This window comes from Pleuronectes platessa, chromosome 2 (assembly GCF_947347685.1).
Source record: "Pleuronectes platessa chromosome 2, fPlePla1.1, whole genome shotgun sequence".
Lineage (NCBI taxonomy): Eukaryota > Metazoa > Chordata > Actinopteri > Pleuronectiformes > Pleuronectidae > Pleuronectes > Pleuronectes platessa.
This window is the reverse complement of record NC_070627.1, coordinates 9,865,610-9,882,362: the sequence shown is the minus strand read 5'-3', so window position 1 is coordinate 9,882,362 and position 16,753 is coordinate 9,865,610. Positions and strand designations below refer to the sequence as shown.

General features: G+C 41.9%; 2 protein-coding genes across 3 annotated transcripts in view; both read right to left on the bottom strand.

Moving 5' to 3' along the window:
- LOC128448678 (proline-rich protein 13) overlaps positions 1-2,666 on the bottom strand; it is a 102,138-nt gene extending 99,472 nt beyond the window's left edge. The window contains exon 1 of the mRNA XM_053431459.1: positions 2,657-2,666. The gene's annotated coding sequence lies outside the window, so the exon portion shown is untranslated. The remainder of the gene's footprint in view (positions 1-2,656) is intronic.
- Positions 737-15,190, bottom strand: soat2 (sterol O-acyltransferase 2). Of its 2 annotated transcripts, XM_053431343.1 has the most exons (17): positions 14,992-15,190; positions 12,782-12,908; positions 12,527-12,585; positions 12,238-12,377; positions 12,101-12,154; positions 11,147-11,254; positions 10,197-10,479; positions 7,937-8,012; positions 6,720-6,804; positions 6,157-6,202; positions 5,761-5,890; positions 5,380-5,477; positions 4,491-4,589; positions 4,157-4,292; positions 3,842-3,987; positions 1,941-2,014; positions 737-1,903 (listed from the first exon to the last, which is right to left on the bottom strand). In XM_053431343.1, the coding sequence occupies exons 2-16, from the start codon at positions 12,861-12,863 to the stop codon at positions 1,958-1,960; spliced, it is 1,599 nt and encodes a 532-aa protein (XP_053287318.1). In that variant the 5' UTR covers positions 12,864-12,908; positions 14,992-15,190; the 3' UTR covers positions 737-1,903; positions 1,941-1,957. The 2 variants fall into 2 exon arrangements, with proteins under 2 accessions (XP_053287318.1, XP_053287309.1); XM_053431334.1 differs by having other exon boundaries at positions 737-2,014; positions 14,992-15,189.
- Positions 15,191-16,753: the final 1,563 nt, after the last annotated feature.

Sequence of the window (16,753 nt, the reverse complement as noted above, 5' to 3'; positions counted from 1 at the left end):
CAGTGAAGATTGTACAGAGGAGAAGAAGCTGTTGACTGAGAACATCTACTTCTCCAACATTAGTTTACCAACCAAATATTTCAGCTTCATTTCATTCTGTCCTGCAGACCACATGGCAGCCATTTTCCTCTGACTCACAAACTCTACTTAACTGCAAAGACGATGGGTGGTTACAGTCTGGACATGGGACCGTGATTCAGGGTTGAAGGACATGTTTAAGTGGCTCCTCTCATGTTAAGGATAAGGGATAATAAAAAGGTGAATAATCAACATTTTACATGAACAATGGATTCGGTGACTGTGCAAAGACTAAGGAGTTCAACTCTTCACTTTTAGTCTCACTTCTCTCATCTGTCTTGAACTCTAGAAGCCGTGCGCTGCCAGCTCGGCACCAAACAGCCCTGCAGTAGAGGTTGTTTACTACCTGCTGAACACTGGGGAGCATTTAGCTGCTGCAGAGATAGATGTTGCTCTCAGACGTTGCTGGACACCCGAGCGGAGCTGAAAGGAGAGCGCTTGGTTTATATTGATGTTCACAAACTCAACTCCAAAGTAGTTACAGTGTTCTTCCATTTCAGGATGCTTAAACGTGTGTGTCAAATGAAATATTGAATATTTTACAAGTCTACAACTTCCCTTTGGTCTGTGTTCATCCAGCAAAGACGATGTTTTTAATTGGATCTTAGATATTCAGAAGAGCCTCCTCTGGCTCATTAACGACATTTGAGTTCAGAAATATGTGCAGCCACTTTAATAAATGTCAATTTATAGAATGATGGAGGTAAAAGATGTCAAACAAAATCTAAGAAAAAAGAAAATACAATACAAAAAATGGATGAACAATGTCAAATACACAAATACACAATTCTGCTACTGACAGTGGATCCAGCAGTGCACGTCCTGCTCCACCACTGTTTTGGTTGGTATCAGTTTCCAGAGCATTACATCACTTATGCAAACACTGTACCAATGTTAATCCTGCTGGTCCTGTGTGACTTCACAGGGACGTGGCAGCCACACAAACAGAGGCTTTGTGGCCCACTGATAAGAGGCCGTGCTTCCTGTGGTTGGTCAGTTCACGTACCTGCTCTTCCAACCAATCCCTGAGCTCTGAACCGCAACCAGGGCAGGATTACACAGGCAACACACACACACACACACACACACACACACACACACACACACACTGCGGGTCAGGAGCCACACTGCTGTGAAGCCTGTTGTCACCAGTTTTGAGTGAAAGTATAAAACAATAGACACAAGGCTGCTGTATGGAAGCTTCTCTTGGGCTCCGGCTGTCTCGTTAATTCAGCAGAAACTTTCTCAAGTTTATTCAAACCACTAAAAGATGAGAACAAACAAACCTTTCCCAGGTTCTGTCAGCACAGCTTTAGTACAAATACTGCAGAAATAATTTAATTAAGCACAAAAATATTTAGACTTCAACAGTAAAAGCTTTTCTTAAACAGCTTGAATCATAAAAACACTATTTAACACAATCAGACAAATACAAAGTTATCTCTGCTAAGGCCCAACCGTCCCCTTCATCAAACCGCACTGCACACATTCATAGAAAACAATCTCTACATTAGATTTGATCTGAAATTCAATCTCTCAGATTTCCCACCCTTCCACCAAGTTTCATGGGAATCTGTTCAGTAGTTTTACTGCTGAAAAAAACAAACAAATGCACAGGTTTGAAAACATAGCCTCCTATAGGTGGAGGTAATAATCCAGATGTGACACATGGAAAACGTCACCCCTGGATAACATTATGACCAAAACAGCAATAGTCATATCTTGACCCAAAGAAAACTTGATGGAATAAAAAAGAAAAAAGAAAAATACACGTCCTTCAAGTTTTCCTTCCACACTTTCGTCTACGTTTACTCCGTCATGAATTTTCGACTTTTCATCCCTCTATCCTTCATCCGTCCAGAGCAGGAGACAGGCAGCTTCACCTGGTGTAGCTGCAGGACCAGGACCGAGGTGTCACCAGCTCCCAGAAACTAGTCTGATGAAAAAACACAAAGAACAGAGTAGTGTTATTAACATCCTTTTATTATCACATGATAATCTCATTTTACAGACACCACTTCTATTTTTAGACAGTTTTTATCTATGTTAAGCCACTGTGTGTGTGTGTGTGTGTGTGTGTCTGTGTGTGTGTCTGTGTGGCTGTGTGTGTCTGTACAGGCTGTATAGGAGGCCTCAGCCAGCGGTGATACACAGAGATGCAGTAGTAGTTCACAGAGGAGTAAGTATGTTAAGTGCATCTGTGTCCATCTGTCATGAAGATCCTTCACATCTGGGACTTCATTAAAATGCCCGGACGTAGGGGGATGGGGTGGGGGGGGGGGGGCTGATTAAGGGTTAAATACATGTCAGAGTTTTAAAAACCTCAGCTGCTCGACACGAGGCACTGCGTCACTGGTTTACGCAAGGAGACTGGATGCACTTTCACCGACTGGTCTATTTACAGTCCCAGTACCTCAGGAACTGGGGTCAAAGTACAGTCTAATGACATCACTGCAGTGCAGACTCCTACATGTGAACCTCACCGCAGCTTCTCACTGAGCTTCTGAACAATTCAGTCCAGTTGTTTATGCCCTGAAACTCTCCAGAAAGAATATAACAGTAGAGATATTTATATCTTTATTTTTCTCCTGGAGAAAAGGTCACGGTCACACTGTCAGTCAGGTTTTATTACCTCCGCCATGAAGGTTATGTTTTAACCTCTGTTAGTTCGTCTGTTTGTTTTTTTGCTACATGGACATATTATCACTAAACCCGGTGGAGGCTTTGGAAGGAGGTCAGGGAAGAACCCATCAAATGTTGGTCAGGGGGCGGATCAGGGATTTATTTTAATATCGCCAGATTTCTTTTACATTTATTTAATTTCCCGAATAATACTTCATAGATCTTGATGAAAAAACTCATTTAGGGAACTGATATCTATGAGTGTGTGAAATTTGGAGCAGCTTGATTGATTTTAAATGGACCGTGGTAGAGGTATGAGCTCGATTGAGTGCTACATTATTCTACATTGTTCTAGTTTTAATATCCTGAAGACACTATGCTCATCACCCCCAGTATAAAGCAGCGGTTGCAATAAGAACATTACACTTTACATGGTCTTTTCATTAAGTGGCAATTGCTCATATTTACTTTGTCTATGACTTCGGTGAAGTTTTTTAATAAAGGCTAACGGCAAGTAATATAACGATATAGATTCACCAATCATAATATTTCTGCTGAAAGAGGCTCACAAATCTCCCTTTCTATGAGCTTCTATTCAGACGAGGTCCTGTTCTGTTGCAGCTGTGGCCCAAGTTTAATAACACCCAACAGAACGCTTGGTATTTCTTGCAATAAGATGTAGGGATTCCTATCTAGTCCAGCTTTAGACAGGTTTTTGAGTGTCTGTACCACTGATTATGTGCAAATCTACAGAGAAGCCCTATAACTGATCTATTAATAAGAAAGAGTAGAATCACAATCATGCCGATATAAAGAAAGGTATAAGAGTCTAGATCAGGGGTGTCCAAACTACGGCCCGCGGGCCAACTGCGGCCCGCCATCCATTTTTAATTGGCCCGCATCAAAGTCTAAACATATAATTTTTTAAACTAACAATTCAGTAGCACTTAAATGGCACTTACTTATAGCACTTTGTTTTGCTTTATTTCTGAAGAAATTGTACTTTCTTGATTCTTGTTGTTCTGGGTTTGTACCATCGGGCATGAATGCACTTATTGTAAGTCGCTTTGGATAAAAGAGTCCCCCCCCCCCCACCCCCCCCACCCCCCCGCCTCCTTCTGGTAACATCTGCAGTGCCTACCTCTTTGCGCGGGCAGTGTATCTGAGCGTACCACTCCTGAGAGTACAGGCACACCTGGACGCCCTGGCCCAGGAAGAGACACGCCCACATGATGACGTTGAACACGGGGCTCTGGCGCTTGTCGTTCATGGTAAAGTTGAACACCACTGCACACACACACAAAAAAAACAAAAACAAACACACAGACATGAGGCGAATGAAGGTCATTGTGTGGTTAAACATCAACTCTGTGTTTGTGTTCAGACTGTGAGATCTGGGACAAACTGTCTGAGTAATTCAAGTTGATAAATATTTGCTCTGCGTTCTCTCCGTCACCTCCTAATACGGCAAACAAGCAGAACATGACGGGGTAGAAGAATCCCAAGCCCATGGTCAGGGCGTACTCGTGGACGACAGCGGAGACGATGAACACGGAGAGCATGGCAGCTGCTCGGAATTTCCTCTTGGACAGCTGCAGGGATCAGAGAGAGACGGGGGGGGGGCTCAGAGTTCAGAGGTCAGGCCGGCTCAGTGTGTCGATTTTGTGTCACTTGATTTACAGCACGACTGCAGACTTCATCGTGTGCTATGTCGATTTGGAAACGCAAAGACAGCCCGTGTGATTTGTTTATTATTTGTTTATCTAGTGAGAGTTGTCTTGTTTGCTCACCCAGAGGAAGTCTCTGTAGCCGTAGTAATACAGCCAGTCGTGAACCACCACATTCCAGGTGCGGTAATAGTTGGCAAAGGATGTAGAGTTCCACCAGTCCTGGAAAAGAGAAAGGATAGGAGAGTTAAATCAGTGGGTCAACATGAAAACTGCAGCAGAGTACGATCATTTTAAATTTGAGAAAACACTAGACCGGCTGAAAAGATGTAATTCCTACTGCACGTTTACGCTGCACTGGTCAGAGCCGAATCTGTGTGATTTAACCCCTTAAACATTGAAGGGAATATGGCTTCACTGTTTTAAAGACAATATGTGGCGACATTATCATGAAAAAAAAGTTAAATCACAGCAAATGAGAGACATACAATCATAAAATGTCTCCACACGGCTCCAGTGGTTTCAGTCAAGTGTCTGTAAGCCTGAACGTCAAGTGTCTGTAAGCCTGAACGTTCAAGTTCGACTCGAGGCTGTCATTCGGACACTTGGCTGACACCACTGGTGCAGCGTGGAGGCATGTTATGATTAGTATTTTCACGTTTGAAGAAGTGGTCACCATTTATTTCAATTGTACTGGATTTTGGCTGAAACACTGTTTACCCCTGAAACTCCAGAAGTGCTTTGGGGACTCAAACACCCCCCCCCCCCCCACCCCCCCCCCCAACCCCTCTCCCTTGACATAGTGCTGAATAGATAATGAGGGAGTTTTCATTTTTCTGTGAAATATGAAATTTCCCTTGATTAATATAGATCCTCACAGGTGGAGCCACAGATGATAAATCACACACACACACACACACACACACACACACACACACACACACACACACACACACACACACACACACAAACACACACACACACAGACACACACAAACACCCACACACACACCTTGTAGAACATCCTGTCAGCGAAACGCAGCAGCTCCCCGAAGAGGTTGAGCCAGCAGTGCAGGAAGGCGAAGAAACACAGGAGAAGCAGCATAATACCTGAGACACACAAACACAGAGGGGGGGGACACACTTTTATTTGGTGCAGTGCTCCCAGCTGTCTGATAAGAACCATAACTTAACTCTGACGCTTTTATATCAGCACTTCCTCTGAAAGCTGTTCACGTAAAGGGGGCAGTAAACATGCCAGTCTTTAAGTTAAACTGTATCGAATTGCACAATTGCATCTCTAATCGCATCACACTCATTTATACGTCCCATTGAGAAAACGTGATCGGAGCTTTATGTAGTGGGTGGGATCTGTGCAGCTCTTTTTTGGTACCTGGTAATATTGAGTGGAAAACAGCCAGAACCATGGTCCGAATACTAAACGGCTGGTTGGTCTGGGGTCTGAAGACGGGGATGCAGAGGCGGACCAGGATGAAGTAGCCGTAAAACAGGCAGCCCAAGATCTACAGATAGAGATAATAATTAATGTTGTGAATGATTCAGACAGATGAAATACATAAGAGAGCATGCTCACGATTACAAGACCGGAGATCTATGTTATCACATCAAATATTAGAGCAGTGAACCATCTGTAGTTTACGATCACTTCATTTATATGAGCAACTTCATCTTTTGTTGGTCTTCAACAGCTTCTCAGTAGGTTTTAATACGTTTCTTTAAATATGAATATGAAAGTGTCTCAGTGGGATGAACAGTCGCAGAGTCTTACCATGGCAAGAGTGCTGCCCACATAGTTCCATCTGATGTGCTTGTTTCTGTGGAAGAAAGACAGGATGTTGCTTCTTCAGAAACAGTTTGATGCTGTAGATTCACATCTTATGAGTTTAGAATCATGTCATTGCTTGATGTTTTATTCTGCACAGACATTTCAGCCCAAATCAGGAATAAGAAGCACAGACATATTTTAAAGATGCCTCAATTATATGATTTCTTTATTCTCTTCAGATAAATTCTGATGATGCATTTTTAAAAAACAAACGCATGAATAAATTAAACAGAACAAATAATAAAAGAAACACTATCATCTAGAAATACAGGAGGTATGATTCTAAAGTATAAACCTAAATATACAGTGAAATGGAAATAAATCGATAGGAGATTCTCTATAAATGATGATAAACACTTATTGCACGAGGAAGAAAAAATATTACAGGGTTTATGCGAGTTCAGTGTAGAGCTGTGAGTTTGTGTTGCTACTATATTGTCATTTGTGTTTACGTGTGTTGAAATATTAATTGATAAACGTAGGGGGTACAATGTAATGCGTCTCACCGGGGGTATGATTCCCTGTAGATCAGAGTGGGACAGAAGAGGAAGTACAGGTAGCTGGAAAATGGCGGGATTATCGGACCTTCTCCTGAAAGATAGAGAGAGTTCAGTCACTGAGAAAATCAAACTAGAAGTGATTCAGTTCTGAGGCTTCAAGGGCCTTGAATTATTAAAAAGAGGTTCTAAAAATAGCTGATTCAAAGTCTGAGGGATAAGACGTTAAGCTCCTCATCTCATTGTTCTTCTTTCATTGTCTGGCCTGATATTATCGTGTCAAGTTTTTGAATTCTGAAGCTTTTCGGTGCCTTACTGTAGGAACCTGGTAACAAATGACTGTCTTTAAAATTAAATGAGTTGCTTTTACTGCAAAAATCGTTAAACCATTAAACCACATGATTTGCCTTAAAGACTGTCATTTATTCTCCTGATTGTTTGCTTTCAGTAATTTGGTCTAGTTTGAACCTCTTGCCAATAACAAGGACATTTAAAACTTGTTAAACACAGATGAGATCGTAAAAAAACAAATCCAACCTCCTCCATGTTAGTGAATGGGAAATCAAAGTACACGATAAATACATTTATCTCAAACATTGTTTGTGTCGTTTTATTTATTTCTTATCACACTGATGCATGTTTGCCTTTTGTTTTTCAGGTGCTCTAAAAATGGGAAGCTTCATGAGTGACAGCTGATACTGACTTGTGATTGGTCCTCTCTGGCTCCAGATGACGTCAAAATTATGCGACGATGGCACCGGTAATTTATTTTGACTTATTTTGGATGTTCTCTTCTTAGTTTTTGTGACAGAAGAAGTGGAGATGCATCGTCCATCTTTATAAAGATCTTGTTTGATTCCATATAACAACATTCAAACCCTGGTAGACTGTAGACACAGTTTTAACGCTTTTAACATTATTAAGGACTCTCTTGTTTTCTATTGGAGGTCTGTTACTGAAGTGAGGGACTTTCTTCACCTCCTGGTTTCTTAGTCTTGTCTTTCATCTGGAGACTCTAACAACAGAACCTCATTGGGCCGCACACTCTCCAAGTGGGTTAATGTATGTGGCTGTTTTCATTGTTAGTTCTGACTTCAGCATGAATCATTAGGCGGTAACCTACTGAGCTCTGCTTTACTCATTTTTCTCTGGTGCCCGCTCGAGTCACTGTGAGTAATGGTCTAGCCTGAGGAGTAAATACACCTGACATCAGTATAATACAGTACCTTCCTTTGGTGTATTCTTCATTAGAACCGGAGCAGTTTCTCTTATGAAGGAGTAGCTCTTCATCACGAATCGAATCTGAGGGAAACGGATGGAGATAGAATGTGAAGTGAGACAGGCACCAGTAGTAATAGTTTCTGTCTTCATGAATGGACAAAGTGTCTGACGACAACAGCCCACATCTTTATGGCCTCAATTTCTTCTTTTGGATTTCAAACACATGATGTATCGGAGAGTTCTCCTCTTCTGCGGCTGGAGAACTCATTTATCATTTTCACCTCATGCAACCTGCCGCACAGAGCAGGAACCGGCTCACTCCTTTTTGTGCAATTTAATGAATTAAAAATCCTACATTTATGCATCAAATCAATGGACAGCTTCGGAATAGGAACCACACTGCCTGCACGGACCCGGGTCAGATGAGGATCAGGTCTTGGTTTCCCAAAAGCATCAGAGCACACAGGGATTATCTCACTCCATCGAATGGAGATAAAATGATCTTAGCACTAAGGCGGGTTTGGGAAGCCGGGCCCGGTGTAATAAAGAGGATGAGGAGGTATTACAGAGCGGCTGTGTGATGTTCAAACGTTGAGAACACTGAGATCTGCATGCTGTCTCTCTCTGTCCCAGCTGGACGGACGCCATCTCTGTCCAGCACGGCTTTCTTCTCACAATGGTCCTGCTGTCGACAGGGCTGCGTTTATAACGTGGATCAATTACTGTGATCCTTTGTCAAGAATCTGTTTTTTTTTTACTAGGTTTTATCATTAGCCTCGTCACGGTGGTAATGTTTCCACCTCGGTTCGTTTGTTCGGGGATGGCTTGCTGTTTGATTCCACAAAAACTACTGGACGCATTTCCCCCGACACTTAGAGAAAGGAGGTGGTATGTATCACGAACGATTGTGATGCTACTCAACTTGACAGCCTTATTTTTCTAGGAGGAATTCGCACCAGGCTCAGCTCGGTTCTCCACCATGGGTGAAGGTGGCCTGGTGAAGAGTCTGGTGCTGTCTGGAGTTGGCATTGAGCGGCACGGTGGTACAGTGGTTATCAGTGTCCCCTCACAACAACAAGGGTCCTAATTCAAATCCTGGTCCTGCTGTGCAGATATTGCTTGTTCTTCTTGTGTCTGTGGGAGTTTTCTCCTGGTGCCGCGACTCTCTCCCACAATCCCAAAACATGCAGAATGGAGTTAATGGGGGAAATTACATAGAAGTGGATGGGAGACTTGATTTTGTATGTTTGGCACGGGGATACACTGGGGACCTGCTGGGATTGGCTCCAGTTCCACCTGAACTGTCGAAGGATAAACTGTGTTGATAATGGATGGATGGATAAACATTATGTGGCAGGGAGAGGAAGTGCACCATATAAATGTAACTGGACACTTGATCTGCCCTGAACTGGTTTACGGGCTTCGCTACATCAAGTATAATCAATACCAGAAAATGTCCAATCCTGCCACTGGTTTGAAGCATCTATATAACAAATCACATTTTTCATATTTCGAGACTCAGAAGAAATGAAACCTTGTTTCTCTGTAGTCGGGTTCATCACAGTCGTGTCGCCTGGATTGTGACTGCCTTCTGAAATGTCTGTCTCCTCGGTGTGTGTCCATGAGTCACGGAAAAATTACATTTACACCCACACTGTCTGCCAGGAGTCTCATAAAGGGCGAGTGTGAACAGGTTTTGTCTGTTGACATGTTTACTGTGCTTTTGATTTAGCCTCTTATTTAGGTTTTTCTGCTCTTGTTGCCACGTTTATTCTATTTATACCTTGTGTTCAATCTTCTGCTCTGTTCTCTGACACACACACACACACACACACACACACACACACACACACACACAACACACAGATTAGTAGCTACCAGCTATTTATTCCAATGTTCCTCTGGGTGTGGATATCACATTTTTAAGGTCAGGTCTCATACTGGAAATTGAAGAATTGTGCCCTCATGTATATTTTGTTCTCAGACCTTCTGCACTTTTCTACAGTGTGTGTGATAAGAAGAAATTTGCCAGTACCAACGGCAACTCTGATGAATGTTGATGATATTTGCGGAAATGACATCCTGAAGCAGTGCATTACCTCGTTCTTTACAAATGTGACAGCAGAACAATCCAACTGAGGAACTCATAACTCACATGCTGCTTGGTATTCACCGTATTTTTGCACCTGTGCACCTGAGAAAATGTTTCCCCCAAAACAAACACACACAAAGTCTCTGTCACACACACATACACACAACACTGACCTGCTCCAGTATCACGATGAACCGCGAGGCCGGCGGCAGCTGGTTCTCTACGACCACGTAGATCGGGAACAGTCCCAGGACACAGGTCTGTGCGGCAGACAGGATAAAGCCCGTCCCCAGGGAAAGACCCAGCTTGGAGGGCATGATGTGGTACAGGGACGCCCAGAACACCAGCGTGTAGTAGGGCACGAGCAGGGTGTAGAGGAACATCACGAGCCAGGCCTGGATCACGGTACCCAGCTTCCCGAAGGCGAAGAAGAGCATGTCAAACTCCAGGACCAGCCTGGGGTTTGGGAGAAAGACATAGTTATTACAGTGAGATGTTTAAATACTCACAATGATCATGGTTCCAGAAACAGTGTTTTAGCTTTAAACTGGGCTTTGAAAGACCAATTAGATGATCTGAATATGTTTAATAAATGCAAAGGCACAATTAAATGCTTTAGTTATTTCTCCATTATTGTCTCCCATATGAAAAGACCCCTCTGGCGATGATAATAATAGATTCAAAATATCCGCCGACTGCAGCAGGTCGGAGGATTTGCTTAAAATTCAATATGTGCTTGTTGCAAGTGCAATATTATTTCTTATTCCATCATTTTCTCACCATTGAAAAATCAAAGTTAACTGAAGGGTGAATGTATCGAACATAATCGCCCGGCAGAGCTCATTGTTCCAGTGAGAAACAAGAGAATTAATCTCACAATCCTGCGTGTGTGAGCGTCAAAGCAAATTCGTTACAGCGCCGCCGAAAGCAGCAGTGGCAGAAATACTCAGAGGGATTGATTTCCCAATCTTTCAGCGGCCATGATGAGCAGAGAGGCCGGGAGAGGGGACGGAGGGGGGGAGGGGAAGAAGATAAGAAGTGAGGGAGACTGTTTTAAAAGCCTCGATTGAGTCTGCTTTGGATTTGGTTGAGGGTCGTGGGGTTAAAGGAGGATGTGACACACCTGCCCTGGTCGATGAAGTCCACAGCCAGCGTGCTCAGACAGAAGATGAGGAGCACGGCGATGAACATGTGGTAGATGGTCCTGATGTGACTGATCTCAAACAGCTCACTGGTGGAGAGGAGGGAAACACAGACAGCAACATTTCATAAAAAAACACAAATTTATGTGAATATTTATATACAGTATATGCATCATATATTTCCCTCGTTAGGATGATATAAGGTTGTTTACAGTTTCTTTATGTACAATCTAAACCAACCGGGTTTCCATGAAACTTTGAGGAAGGTTGTGGTATCGGTAGAGAAAGAGCATATTAAATCCAAAGTTTTCATTGATTTCTCAGAGAATAATTAATGGATCTCGATGTAAAAATCTGACATGTTTAGAAGACTGATATTTACGAGTGCCTGTAATTCGGTGCAGATCCAAGAACCTGGATGTAGTCAATTTGAATTTGGTTTCATTAGAGGACAGTTGGGCCTTGGCAGAGGTTTGGACTCTACTAAGTGCTGTTCTAGTTTATTCATGTGACTGAGTTACAATAAATAACATCACCCTGAAATGTTGTAAATGGGAAAATGTACTTTGTAAACGTGCAACTGTGATGAAAGCAAGATCAATAAAAAATATACTCAAGCATGGGAGGTAAAGTGTAGGGTTACAATTTATCATTAGATCAATAAGTTAATCAATAGAGAATCTTTCATGGAATATATTTTTGTCTATCTTGACTATAAATTGTGTATTTTGTGTTTTTATTAGTCAGACCAGACAAGGAAGACGTCACCTTGGTCTTTAAGAAATCACGATGGGCATTGTTCACTGTTTCCTCACATTCTATGGACCAAATGATCACTTAAGTAAACAGCTGATATATTGTTACTTCACATTGATCTGGACCTCGCTGTGTTTGCATATCAAATAGGAAATCAACCCTCAGCCTTTTATACTTACTCCAGCAGTGACGGCCTTTCTATAAACACTTTGCCATCATCCATTTTCTGAGACCTGAAACAAAACCAAGAGGAAACGGGTTCACAGGAATGATCGAGTACATCTACCGGACCCATGTGTGTGTTGCTCCTTCTCACCTCGTTGAGGTCTGTTTTGTCATCTTGCCATTAATGGTCAGCTGGCTGTGGGTGAAAGGCTGAACAGACTCACTCAGAGCTTCATCTAGAATGTCACTGAGCTGATCCTGGACCTGCTCCAGCACTTTCACCTTCACCCTCTGCAGGATGAAGAACAGGAAACTTTCATTTAACCAACGCACAAGGAACTTCATAACGTAGCATCCCACACATGGCACACAATGCTGTGTTCAGATTGCTCTGCACAGCCTGAACACTTGTGTTTTTATATTTAAGAAATGCAGTAAACCTGTGCATGTTCTTTCCACTGTCTCAGCTCGTCCTCCTGCACGTTACCAGGCCGCACAACTGCAGAGAAAACACAAGTTACACCGTCTCCCCCCCCTCCGCTCACATTTCCCACAATAATCCTACAAATAGACGGTTGTTGTAATGATCAGTATCGGTGGATTTTGTTAAATGCTTTTGTTTTTCACTTTATTCACACCTTTGGCAAATGGACAACAAAACATTATTGTGATTCTAATGACACCACTGCTCATACCCTGGTCGGAGAGCTCATCTGATGGAAGAGCCTTGTTGTTGCTTCTGTGCCGCAGTTCTTTGGGTGGCTCTGCAGTCGTCATGGTTACCACTGGAGCGGGCCACACCACACAGAGAAGTGGACGAGCCTGTGCATACAGAAGTCTCAGGTTAGTGTCACATGCAATAAAGGTTTGATGAGGTTTACATTTGATGTGAGCTCAAGACTGATTTGAAATTTCCTGTTCTCTATTGGTCCAATCCAGATGTGACAAACCTCCCCTTTGACCCAAATCATGAAAAGTTTGTTCCATACGAAGCTCTGGGTGAAAAGTCCTGCTTATAATCTGAGGTAATATTTATCACTTTGAACCAAAATCCTGAACGATTTATTTAAAATCAAATGTTTTAGACATTAAAAAGCTTCAACGCATGAATGTGATTCACCGATATTTACTCTTTGTTGATGTTTGAGGATTCCGAGCGAGGATTTCTAAAGATAAATCGAGAGATTAAATCAGGTCACAGGCTTGTGTTGCTGGCAGCTTGCCTCATGCTGAAGAATTAATATTCCTGACGAGCATTGGTGCCCAGGAGCCGAGCTTATACTCGTGTGAATCCCCAAACACGCTGAAACTCCAGGTTCTGAACATTATGTGTATGTCGGGGGCTTTGAACTGTGGTAACCTCCAGTGGTTTTCCACCAAAGCGGCGTTATCACCAGTCACTGTAGGTCAAGCTAAACAATGTAAACAAATTATAAAGCATCTGTACCTGGCTCCAGTGGGAGTTCACACACTGTAGATAAGATACACAGACAGAGGGATTGTGTTACACACACTTCCAGGGAGGAGACACGGGAGTGACCTCATTTTCTAATCCACACGGTTTGATCGCTCCTCAGGACCAATCTCAATAGAACAGATAAGCTCGGCACAGATATGCAGATAATACATTGTGTGGCTCAGGCTGAGAGAAGGAGATGAAGGAAAACATGTTTCTGAGGAGTTATACAACGACTCTCTGCAGAGGAAGTTGAGGGTGAGGAGTATTGTGCATGGTCATGTCTAAGGAAACACACTTTTGGTTTTACTTTGCACTTGCTTAAACTCATAATAGTTTAATGTAAGTCAGAAGGAATGAACTCATTTTAAGAACAAATCATAATAATTATGAAATGATGTAATGACATGTGCATCACGAGGCAATATCATGCGATATGAAAAGATATGATTCAATTTGACATGATATGATACAATATGAGACGATACCATTGGATATGACTCGTTCAGATTTGAAACAATACGATACAAACCACTTTATGATCAAATACAGTTAGAATAATGGTTATAAAGAAAATGAGTCAAACTGTAAAGCACCAACATCTTAGATACTCTTCAGGTATAAAATGTAATATTTTGTATAAGGTCTGGACCACTGCTAATTTGACAGTTTCATTTTCTTAAGAAGTTTCTCCGAGGTCAGAGCTTGTTAAACTCGTATTACTTTGAAGACGAGCAGCATTAATATTTCAGAGGGTAAATATCCAGCTGTCATATCAGCTCCAACCCACTTCTGTACGGAAGGAGATCAATATGAAGGACGATGTTAAATGTCGATCCTATCACAGGTCGACCGAGGTTCCAAAAGTAATAACAATAACAACTCAAATCAACTAAATCGATCACGTATAACTGTCGACTGGAATCAAACGTTTGACTCATAAAATCATCATATTTGTTGAAAGGGAGAACACAGTAAACCTTTGAGGTCAAGTTTTAAAGGAGCCTTTCGAATGACCCCCCTGCTGTTTTCAGCTGAGTGCTTTATAATCTCATCAGAGGGACAGAGTCAATATCATATTAACATACTGAACATCCACTGATTCAATCACACACTTCCCTCTGAACACACAGTTTTAAAGGCTTCGAATCAGAAAACCTGGTGACCATCTTTGTTTATCGTAACTGTTGCGCACTTTAATCATTTTTTATTTGTTGTCTTTCCGTTTGTATTTTAGCTTCTTGAACTTACAGAACAAACTAAGACTGTGTATTTCAGTCACATCTGAATCACTTGATACTGTGTTTTTGTTTAAAACTACACAGCTGCACAAATTTGTGCAATACCAGGAAGTGTGGACTTTTAAATCCAGAAAGCGACAGACGTCAGACACAGGCAGAGTGGGGCAGACGTGACGTTCATGATAAACTTCGTCTGTATTGTACTCACTCTGTCTTGTCGCCTCGGGCTCAGTCAGTGGTCCACAGGGTGAGAGGCTCTGCTTCAGTCAGTGATTCACGCTGAGAGATCTGCTGGAGTGTGTTTCAGTGAGTCTGTGTCACAACTCCTCTGATTAGTGTCCTCGTCCCTCCTCAGCTACTACTCTGAACTTTGTCCCCCCGGCTCCTGGCCCCAGACAGGACGGGGCCTCAGCTCTCTTACCCCACTTACCCGCTCCTATTTACGTATTTCACATTCAAATTTTTGCTTCACTTGAGCAAACCTTACCTGCACAGTTTGATGCTATAAGACCGTTTCCTCATTCATCTTCAGAGGAGGGAAAGTGTCTCTGTGGACATGTTCATTTGTGACGCACCAAAAATATTTTATGGTCTATCAACTAGATTAGAAAAGCCTCATGTTGAACTCCAGATGAAGTTCTGCAGGAGACATCTTGTGTCCAGAAGTTAATAGATTTAAAGATTCTGAAAGTCATTATATAGAATTGTATAATTTTTTTTGAAATAACCACATCACTTGCAAATGATTATTCAACGTTAAGCTCTGTGTCTTAAAACATGTCCACAGAGGATAGTTACAGAAACCTACCTGATATATTTTGGAGTTAATTTATATAGTTTATAATACAGTCAAATTTGTGCTGACACTATTCTCCTTGGTAAATAATTAATTTGTGTTCTTCAAATTATTGTGTGAGGGAGGACAATAATCATGAGTCCACAGTGGTACAGTGACGTTCAGCCAAAACAAATCAATAAGTAGAGCAGAGTTATTTGCCTCTGACAGAAGTGACCCAAGAGAGTTAACCTTCACTGATTGACCTTACTCTGGCTTTTTATAAACTGTGCACTAGTTCTAATGAGTTCATGAGAAGTGTGTTGGTGCTGATGTGTAGATGACCCTGAGGTTGATCACACGGTTATAGCTGTTTTTACTCTATTATCCAGAAATGAAGCCAGAATATCGTGGATATGGGGGATGATGCCTGTCAGGGTCATAGAGATCATATGAAGATCATATGGCTTTGAATCCAGGTCCCAGTTTCCCCAGCTCATCCTGAGCAATGGGAGGCACCTGACAGCTGTTGGCAGTGAGCTGAGGCTGGGAGGGTTTATAAGGAAGTTCTTGTTCCGTTGCTTGTTTGCATATCAGTCTCAACTGTCAATCATAACGTTTCACCCCATTTAAACATTTACTTTCCGTATTTCAATAACATATTAAATACTCCATTTAACTTGATTCGAAGTTCAATGTAAAGTGTTTTCTATCATGCTGAGTTAGTGAATAAATCAAACTTACTTGAGAGTGACTTAATTAAATAGAGTTAAACTTATACATAAATGTATACATTAAATATATTTAATCAAATCATTGAGTTATTTGACGTGTACTTTGATGTTTTACTTTGCACCATGTCCCATCCACCAACATAAAGGAGGCAGGGTTAATGACCAATACTCCAACCAGCCACTGGGGGGCGATTGAAACGATTTGGCTTCACTTTTCTGGAGCTGTCATGTCCTCCATCTTTTCTATAAAGTCTATGATCTGGATTTACTCACAACATTAGGGTGCTTATTCACGCAGAAGAAGAACAATCAAGTTTCATGAGCCTGTTAAAGTGTGAAAGTAACAACACGGTGTCATAATGATATGTACACAGTTTCATCTTTATTGAAAGTTGGTACGAGATAACACTTCTGTTTCTCAGCAGCTACAGGAGAGTACTGCATGCACTAGATCACACACT

Excerpts from the sequence above, each read along its gene's own strand:
- soat2 (XM_053431343.1), bottom strand. The coding sequence starts at position 12,863 with ATGACGACTGCAGAGCCACCCAAAGAACTGCGGCACAGAAGCAACAAC. Across the intron at positions 12,378-12,526 it reads AGTGGAAAGAACATGCACAG|AGGGTGAAGGTGAAAGTGCT; the intron begins GTTTACTGCATT and ends TTCATCCTGCAG. Across the intron at positions 5,891-6,156 it reads TGGGCAGCACTCTTGCCATG|ATCTTGGGCTGCCTGTTTTA; the intron begins GTAAGACTCTGC and ends CTCTATCTGTAG.